This window comes from Penaeus chinensis, chromosome 11 (assembly GCF_019202785.1).
Source record: "Penaeus chinensis breed Huanghai No. 1 chromosome 11, ASM1920278v2, whole genome shotgun sequence".
NCBI lineage: Eukaryota > Metazoa > Arthropoda > Malacostraca > Decapoda > Penaeidae > Penaeus > Penaeus chinensis.
The window spans coordinates 23,361,561-23,371,560 of NC_061829.1; the positions used below are offsets into that span (position 1 = coordinate 23,361,561).

Consider the following 10,000-nt stretch of genomic DNA (forward strand, 5'->3'; position numbering starts at 1 on the left):
CAGCTTTTTACTTTTCAAAATATTGTCTGCAAACTGTTGTACTTTTTACAAAAAATAGCTCAAAAGTTTATAAATATTTTTAAAAATCAATGTTCGAGATCTCAAAGGAAGAATAAAAGGGTGTTGCGTAAGAAATCCCGGGAAAAAATGGCTAGGTCAGTCCTTATATGTGATGAATAGACTACATTGTCCAAAAGTTGGATCTAGACGTCTTGCCCATGACCCATAATCCAGGCATTTGGCTTACGTGACTAAGGAATTGCCTGGGTGTGTGGTTTGCAGGTCTGTCCAACACAAATGTGTGTGTGGTATCAAGAGTTCTTGCAGTGTTGTTCTCTCTTTCTGCATAAGTGTTTTTGCCATTTTCTAAGATCTATATTTTTTCATTTTATATACAGTATCAAGGTGATAATATAATTTTTTTTCCTTGCATAAATGCAGTATCATCATTTTGTTATTTGTTATCATTTTTAAAATATTTTCATAATCTATTTTCCTCCCAGGAGCCAGTGCTCTTCCAGGGATAGTACATTCCACCCATGTATATTGGTGGAGATAATGCAAGAGTCCCTTTTTGAGTGATTTGTCACCCAGCCTTCAACTAAAATTTTCATGATGGATATTCCTGTCACCCCAGCCCCCAGCCTAATTTTTTTCTTGATGTGATCAGTATGTTAACTAGATCTAAGGGATTAATTTTAATATTATGTATCAATGGCTTTAATGCTGATAAATAAAAAATACTAAGATTTAGGTGATAACTGTAGAAGGCTATTAATCCCCCTTCTATTACCTAAATTAAATTAACCTTAATGTGTGTCAGATAATTGATAACCAATGGAAAGAAATGGCAATCATCCGAAAGTATCAAACATTTTTTGCCAATAAAAATAGTGAAGTAAAATTAATAGATGCATTATCCACATATCACTTAAAAAATTTATAATCATTTTCTCAAACTAACAGAAGATGCAGTGAGATCATGAATGTTGCACTTTTGGTAATGTCACATAATAAAACTGCAGTAGAGATTACATGTTCTTAGCAGCAATGTAAGTTAACCCCTTTGATCCAGATAATATGAACATTACATCATGAAAAAATTTAGCTTGAGGAATGGGTGGCACAAACTTGGCAGTGTGGCAGGATTGATTCATCATGAGTGCACAAAGCTCTTGGAGGGTAATTAGACTCATTTGCGTTGAGTAAGGGGCTTTTACATTATTTTCATCAATAAACAATTGTGGAATGCACAATCTGACTCCGGGGAGGACATTTCCATGCTCTGGATCCAATTCCTGGCTGCCCTGACTGATGCCACAGGTCATATTACAGAAAATTGAATGTTAAGAAAAAATTAAAGAAATGACAAATAAGAAAATGTTATTTATTGTTGCTATTATTGAGTTATGAATACCTAGATAGATGATATGCAGAAAAAAGAGAAAATAACATTGCAAATATGAGGCATAGTTTTGTCACTGCACATGAGTGTTCACATTCACCTTGCCTATGAACCACGCACCCGTTGAAGTGGCTGCTCACATATGGCTAATTCCAGTATTTTGGGCCATGTGATGGCAGTGAAGCATCCAATGGGTTAAGGATTATAATAAGATTTACAGCAGGATATATAATCTAACTTGGTGACTCCCCCTCCCCCCCTTAAATTGTCATAATTGCTCGCTTGATTTTTAAAATAATTTATTTTTTAGTTTTGATTATCCATAGTTATGCAAACAACCAAAGGAAATCTATAAGATTTGTTGAAAAAAATAAGTAATAGATTAATTTATAGCATGCATGTGTGAATAACTGTTAACAAGCATATGTCATATTGACAATTTTTTATTATCAGTTATTAATAATACTAGTATGTGGTTGTTTACTTCATTTAGTTACAATTTTCAATGTCAAAACACTGGATATATTCATTCAAGTCTTGTGTGCTGCTTTACATTACTATGTGAAAACTTGCAACTCTCTTGTGTGAAAGGTGTCAATAAATACAATAAGTTGAATATGAAATATATCAGTTTCCATGGTTGTTTCCGCAATAACAATAATCTAGCATGAAATTAATAGATAAGAAATATTCAATAAAGTGATGATTATAAGAATGATTCTGACACTTTTGAAAGTGGAGTTGCCAAGTAGGTCATAGATCCTGCTTCGAATCCAATTATTGTCTTCATAAGGAGTAATAGCTATTTGATTAGATCCTGGTACAGTAGATGGGTATGTTGCATCTACTATGTTAGTCTGGTGTCTTATCTCTTTGGGGAGTGACTGTGTGGGTGTGAGTGCCCACAGGTTTGGCTGGGTGATGAAGGCTGAAGTTGGAATTCTACGGGGGAGCCGGAAGGCTCCCCAGTCGGCTAAGGCCTGGGCAGTCCTTGTGTGCTGCTGCTATGCTCTTGTTCTGCTGGAGGATCGTTTTTTTTTACTGTTACTGGCTATTAGGTGGGACTTCTTGGTAAATGAAGAGAGTGACTGGGACATAGATGATTAAGAATGCCTATCCAACAACACAACAGACTTTTGTAGAAGATAGATGAGATATGGACAGTCTATCATCTGATATTTATTTGGTAGGCATAATGAATAAAACCAGCCATAGGATAAAATAAGAAATTATCTCCATTTTGTCAAATGAATAAAATTGCCATTTGAAGGAAGAAGCATAATTTATGTTAACAAATTGGTAACATTTTGCATCATTATAACATGCATGACTCCTCTTAGATAGGTTGGGTTACTTTGGGGATTTTTTCTGGATTTACTAGTTTAGGCTGGATCTAAACTGACCTAGAATTAGAGTATTCTTTATATTTTGATGTATTAATGAATCATAGTTATGGAATGCTTTCAAAACAGTGCCCTTAGTTGCTTAGGCATATATTCTGCCTTTCTTCTGCTCCCACTCCTCTGCTTTATCTTCCTGCTCCTCTGCTTTATTCTCCTGCTCCTCTGCCTTTTCCTCCCACTCCTCTGCTTTATCTTCCTGCTCCTGTGCTTTATTCTCCTGCTCCTCTGCTTTATTCTCCTACTCCTCTGCCTTTCCTCCCACTCCTCTGCTTTATTCTCCTGCTCCTCTGCCTTTCCTCCCACTCCTCTGCTTTATTCTCCTGCTCCTCTGCTTTATTCTCCTGCTCCTCTGCCTTTCCTCCCACTCCTCTGCTTTATTCTCCTGCTCCTCTGCCTTTCCTCCCACTCCTCTGCTTTATTCTCCTGCTCCTCTGCCTTTCCTCCCACTCCTCTGCTTTATTCTCCTGCTCCTCTGCCTTTCCTCCCACTCCTCTGCTTTATTCTCCTGCTCCTCTGCCTTTCCTCCCACTCCTCTGCTTTATTCTCCTGCTCCTCTGCTTTATTCTCCTGCTCCTCTGCCTTTCCTCCCACTCCTCTGCTTTATTCTCCTGCTCCTCTGCTTTATTCTCCTGCTCCTCTGCTTTATTCTCCTGCTCCTCTGCCTTTTCCTCCCACTCCTCTGCTTTATTCTCCTGCTCCTCTGCCTTTCCTCCCACTCCTCTGCTTTATTCTCCTGCTCCTCTGCCTTTCCTCCCACTCCTCTGCTTTATTCTCCTGCTCCTCTGCTTTATTCTCCTGCTCCTCTGCCTTTCCTCCCACTCCTCTGCTTTATTCTCCTGCTCCTCTGCCTTTCCTCCCACTCCTCTGCTTTATTCTCCTGCTCCTCTGCCTTTCCTCCCACTCCTCTACTTTATTCTCCTGCTCCTCTGCCTTTCCTCCCACTCCTCTGCTTTATTCTCCTCTCCTCTGCCTTTCCTCCCACTCCTCTGCTTTATTCTCCTGCTCCTCTGCCTTTCCTCCCACTCCTCTGCTTTATTCTCCTGCTCCTCTGCCTTTCCTCCCACTCCTCTGCTTTATTCTCCTGCTCCTCTGCTTTATTCTCCTGCTCCTCTGCCTTTCCTCCCACTCCTCTGCTTTATTCTCCTGCTCCTCTGCCTTTCCTCCCACTCCTCTGCTTTATTCTCCTGCTCCTCTGCCTTTCCTCCCACTCCTCTGCTTTATTCTCCTGCTCCTCTGCTTTATTCTCCTGCTCCTCTGCCTTTCCTCCCACTCCTCTGCTTTATTCTCCTGCTCCTCTGCTTTATTCTCCTGCTCCTCTGCTTTATTCTCCTGCTCCTCTGCCTTTTCCTCCCACTCCTCTGCTTTATTCTCCTGCTCCTCTGCCTTTCCTCCCACTCCTCTGCTTTATTCTCCTGCTCCTCTGCCTTTCCTCCCACTCCTCTGCTTTATTCTCCTGCTCCTCTGCTTTATTCTCCTGCTCCTCTGCCTTTCCTCCACTCCTCTGCTTTATTCTCCTGCTCCTCTCGCTTTATCTCCCTCTCCCTGCTTTTTCTCCTGCTCCTCTGCCTTTTCCTCCCATCCTCTGCTTTATTCTCCTGCTCCTCTGCTTTTCCCCTCCTCTGCTTTATTCTCCTGCTCCTCTGCCTTTCCTCCCCTCCTCTGCTTTATTCTCCTGCTCCTCTGCTTTCCTCCCTCCTCTGCTTTTTTCCTGCTCCTCTGCTTTCTCCCTCCTCTGCTTTATTCTCCTGCTCCTCTGCCTTTCCTCCCCTCTGCTTTATTTCCTGCTCCCTGCCTTTCTCCCATCCTCTGCTTATTCTCTGCTCCTCTGCTTCCTCCTCCTCTGCTTTATTCCTGCTCCTCTGCTTTCCTCTCCTTTTCCCACTCCTCTCTTTATTCTCCTGCTCCTCTGCTTTCTCCCCTCCTCTGCTTTATTCTCCTGCTCCTCTGCTTTCTCCTGCTCCTCTGCTTTATTCCCTGCTCCTCTGCTTTTCCTCCAGCTCCTCTGCTTTATTCTCCTGCTCCTCTGCCTTTCCTCCCACTCCTCTGCTTTATTCTCCTGCTCCTCTGCCTTTTCCTCCCACTCCTCTGCTTTATTCTCCTGCTCCTCTGCCTTTCCTCCCACTCCTCTGCTTTATTCTCCTGCTCCTCTGCCTTTTCCTCCCACTCCTCTGCTTTATTCTCCTGCTCCTCTGCCTTTCCTCCACTCCTCTGCTTTTTTCTCCTGCTCCTCTGCCTTTTCCTCCACTCCTCTGCTTTATTCTCCTGCTCCTCTGCCTTTCCTCCCACTCCTCTGCTTTATTCTCCTGCTCCTCTGCCTTTTCCTCCACTCCTCTGCTTTATTCTCCTGCTCCTCTGCTTTATTCTCCTGCTCCTCTGCTTTATTCTCCTGCTCCTCTGCCTTTCCTCCCACTCCTCTGCTTTATTCTCCTGCTCCTCTGCTTTATTCTCCCTGCTCCTCTGCTTTATTCTCCTGCTCCTCTGCCTTTTCTCCCACTCCTCTGCTTTATTCTCCTGCTCCTCTGCTATTCTCCTGCTCCTCTGCTTTCCTCCCACTCCTCTACTTTATTCTCCTGCTCCTCTGCCTTTCCTCCCACTCCTCTGCTTTATTCTCCTGCTCCTCTGCTTTATTCCTCCCTCCTCTGCTTTATTCTCCTGCTCCTCTGCCTTTCCTCCCACTCCTCTGCTTTATTCTCCTGCTCCTCTGCCTTTCCTCCCACTCCTCTGCTTTATTCTCCTGCTCCTCTGCCTTTCCTCCCACTCCTCTGCTTTATTCTCCTGCTCCTCTGCCTTTCCTCCCACTCCCTCTGCTTTATTCTCCTGCTCCTCTGCCTTTCCTCCCACTCCTCTGCTTTATTCTCCTGCTCCTCTACCTTTTCTCCAACTCCTCTGCTTTATTCTCCTGCTCCCCTGCCTTTTCCTCCCACTCCTCTGCTTTATCTTCCTGCTCCCCTGCCTTTTCCTCCCACTCCTCTGCTTTATCTTCCTGCTCCTCTGCTTTTCCTCCCACCTCCTCTGCTTTATCTTCCTGCTCCTCTGCCTTTTCCTCCTACTCCTCTGCTTTATTCTCCTGCTCCTCTGTCTTGTCTTCCTGCCCTTCTGCCTTGTCTTCCTGCTCCTCTGCCTTGTCTTCCTGCCCTTCTGCCTAGTCCTCCTGCTCCTCTGCCTTGTCCTCCTGCCCTTCTGCCTTGTCTTCCTGCCCTTCTGCCTTGTCCTTCTGCCCTTCTGCCTTGTCTTCCTGGCCCTCTGCCTAGTCCTACTCCTCTGCTTAGTCCTCCTGCTCCTCTGCCTAGTCCTCCTGCTCCTCTGCCTAGTCCTCCTGCTCCTCTGCCTAGTCCTCCTGCTCCTCTGCCTAGTCCTCCTGCTCCTCTGCCTAGTCCTCCTACTCCTCTGCCTAGTCCTCCTGCTCCTCTGCCTTGTCCTCCTGCTCCTCTGCCTTGTCTTCCTGCCCCTCTGCCTAGTCCTCCTGCTTCTCTGCCTTTCCCCCCCTGTCCCTCTGCCTAGTCCTCCTGCTCCTCTGCTTTGTCCTCCTGCTCCTTTGCCATGTCTTCATACTCCTCTGCCATGTCTTCCTGCTCCTCTACCTAGTCTTCCAGTTCTTCTACCATCTCCTGATCCTCTGTTTTTCCTCTTGCTCCTATGCCTTCTCCTCCTCCTCTACCTTTAGCTTCTATTCCTCTACCTTCACTTCGTGTTTCTCTGTCTTGTCCTCCTTCTTCTCTGCTTCCTCTGCCTCCTTCCTCCTCCCTGCTACTCCCTCTCCCCTCTACCACTATGTTTACTTCCTCCTCCTTTTCTTCTTCCTCACCCTTTTTTGTTTAGCCTTACTCTGCTGTTCTACTCTTTCCTCATGTTACTCTTATGCCTTTCATTCCTTATCCTTCATCCTACCTTCACCCACCACCCTCCCTGGACACTAAGTATATTCTTTCAGCTAAAACTGACATTTGAGACCTTTCCATTTCAAGACTCCTTGGATTCCTTGTTCTTGTGGGATGAACTGTAACTCAATGAACGTTAGATGTTAAGTGTGCATTTTCCTGGAATGGTTTTATTTGTTTAAGCTAGAAATTGTTTGTAGAATTTTGTGTGAGTTTGAATTGGATTGCATCTGAACCATTTCGTTATAAGACTGTTGACTTTTGTCAGATTTGAAATTTCATGCTTGCAGTGTGAACTCTAGGTGCTCTATTGGTTTAAAGGATTTTTTTCTGGCATTACAGAGCTAAATGTGAAGACTTACTATTGTCTTTCGTGTTTGTGCATCTCTTTGATCTATTTGTTTTGTTTTATTGTATGACCAGGAGAGGATATTTGAATTACTAAAAGCTACTCTTTAAGGATGCTAAATTTAAATGTGTTGTTAGATTTTTGTCTAGATTTGTCCTAATATATTTATTTTTAAACATTTTATTTTCCTTATTTATGGCTATTTTTCAGTACTGTATCTGTGTTTTTGCATTTTGTTGTCTTCTTTGGGAGAGGTTGTCATCTTTACACTTAGGAGTCTACAAAAGTATCCAGTTTTATCTGTGGATTTGCTAGTGATGAGCCATTTTTTAACAAACAGGAAAAGGGAGTTTAACTAGAACAAATATTTAACATAATATATTAAGAAACAAACCATGCAGGTTACAAAGTGGCAAATGTTTAAAGTGCTGGATGTAGATCCTGGGAACATCATTCAGTTTGCTCAATGTTTTAACATTCAGGTCACAAATGTTTGTAGAAGAGTTTCATTGAAAATAAATGCCATGATTGTTGTTTGGTTTAGACAAAATACTTCAAAACCTTAAGAAAAAGACAAAATATTTTTGGAAGAAGCATTTTCCAAGAAAATTCAAAGCTACTAGATGTGAAAGTGTACATGTAATAGGAAAAGTCTTGACTTTACTTTTTAAAGTAATTCCACTGATCTCACATTCTGGATATTTTCAGGCACTTCAGAATTAAGTTGGTGAATTAGTAGGATCTCCTTTAATTAAGATTTGAAAATGATATGAGGCGAATGACAGGTACTCATATGTTATAATATTTCAAACATGTCTAAATAATTTAACAAAGTGCATTCCAAAATAAATTGGTTTAACTTTTTTGTATCTTCTTGGCATTACTCTTATCAGTTACATTTTGAATGTACTGTTCTTTGTATTTGGAATCTCCATTCACCACATTCCCTGGCAGTCTAGCCAGCTATTGTTTGTGTGTCTATTGTGGGAATGTTCGGCCATTCTGAATGGGTGCTTCTTCGGCGTCGTTGTTAGAAACTCTCAACCTGCGCCGAGCACCTGCTCCAGGCCGACGTCGACGGCCAGGTTGCCTTGTAGTCGTTGACTCGGGGGTTGTGGAGGGAGGAGAATCAGCCTGAGGAGATGGTGTTGTAGTGGTGGTTGTGGTGGTTGCTGCAGTGGTTGTTGCAGGGGCTGAGGCAGTGGCGGGGACACTTGTGGGCTCATTTTTGCTCTCTTCGATTTTTTTCCTTAGTTCAGCCTTCAGGCCAGGATTTGCCCTCAAAACATCTTCTATGGAGATGGGACGAATGTCGAGTGTATTTGCCACCAGTACTCCAAAACTGCACAGCACCAGTGAGAGCAGAAGCTGTGAGAAAAATACATTAGGGTTGCTATATATAAAAATGCAGGAATTACGGAAACAGCCTGCAATTGACTGTAAGATATACCTGGTTAGCTCATAAATATCAGGGAATCATGTAAAACACAAGATAGATGCTAATTCAGATTAGTAGTGTAAGCGCGCACGGCCGCACGTCTATGCATGCGTGCGCACACTTTGCATTCACTCACTCACTCACATTTTAATCAAATCTTAAAAGTCTAGCTATGTTCTTATTCATATATATGGATATATGTGTACACACGCAGGCACTATGAGCATGCACATATGCATGTAAACACATATATACATGCATGGACATAAACAAACATTACTATGCACATAAATATGAAATGAAACAACGGCAATATGAAAATGAGTGTGTGAGTATTTATTTATTCAATCATTCATTCATTCATATATTGTGGGTGTGTTTGCTTTCACATACATGCATGCATATATACACGCAAAACACAAGCATATGTGCATATAAATATAGAATTGTTGATAATATTCACATTTTTCTAAGAAACCGAGTGGATGAAATCGTCGTGCGCGCACAATTGTTTCAAATGTCGATATTCAGATGATCGCTGCAAGTTACACAAAATGTAGTGAAAGTAGGTTGTCGAAGGTAAAGTGGTTTATTTGACACTACCTAGTTTTTTTGTTTTTTGGTTCAACTGGGTACTGGTTTCGGGGAAAAACATTGATGGGCAGAGGAACTCGCCAGATGGTTCGGCTGGGTTTGAGGAGGCAGTGACGGAACCGGAATTTCGTGTTAGGGTGGTTTTGGGCATATGGTGGGTGGGGGAGGGGGTATGGTTAGTAGGTTAGGACGTGGCAGGGACAGTGAGTAGATCGAAAGTGGTGATAGGGGTGTGTGTGGAGGGGGGGGGGGGGTCACGAGTTCATGGATTAGAGACTGAGATCGGTGACTGCAGTGATGAAAGGTTGATGATGTTGATGTGTAAGGTGTGCGTGTATGATGTGAGTGAGAGATACGTTGATGTTAATGTTAGATTAGTTAAGGAGAGGGTAGGTGAACCTGAAATACGCTGATGATTCATGAGTAATAGAGATTAGAAAAATAGATGAAAAGATACCAATATAATAGTAGAAAAAATGGAACTGATAAGTTTGTCGGGAAACAGTAATGATTATAGGTGGGAAGAGGGAGGGGGAGGTGTGTGTGGGGGGGGGGGGGTGCTGGGTCATTCTCACTTTCACTGTTGCACCAGAGCGGGCGACTCACTGGACTAGCTTCATTCCCCCTCACCTCCTCCCCATGTGTAAGAAACTGGATATCAGAATTCAGGGTTTTGAAATCCCGGGTCAGCACGATCCTTATGGAATGGCGAGAACAATCCGTTGCACATAATCGCTGTTGCGTGTCTGATGGAATAGATATTACACGGACTGGGAAAGCGAAACGGCCGCAGTTTGGAATAACGTGCAGGAGAACGACATGGCCGTCGATGAAATGCAAGCGTTCGCAAGGAAATCCAAGGTTGTATTGCGCACGCACCGCCTTCACACAAAGGTTCGCAAGATCATGTCTATAACGGGATTCTTTGTTCAT

At 43.1% G+C, this 10,000-nt stretch overlaps 2 protein-coding genes across 7 annotated transcripts in view; one reads left to right on the forward strand and one right to left on the reverse strand.

Moving 5' to 3' along the window:
• LOC125030843 (coatomer subunit alpha-like) overlaps positions 1–10,000 on the forward strand; it is a 62,545-nt gene that overhangs the window by 9,273 nt on the left and 43,272 nt on the right. The gene's annotated exons all lie outside the window — the stretch shown is intronic.
• The window catches only part of LOC125030846, a 21,550-nt gene continuing 18,948 nt past the window's right edge, over positions 7,399–10,000 (reverse strand). For 2 of the 3 annotated variants that reach the window (XM_047621171.1, XM_047621170.1), the window contains one exon: positions 7,399–8,403. In XM_047621171.1, coding sequence (XP_047477127.1) covers positions 8,291–8,403 — 113 coding nt within the window. In that variant the 3' untranslated portion in view covers positions 7,399–8,290. Of the gene's footprint in view, positions 8,404–9,697 lie in introns of all 3 variants that reach the window. The other variant, XM_047621169.1, reaches the window with a different exon arrangement.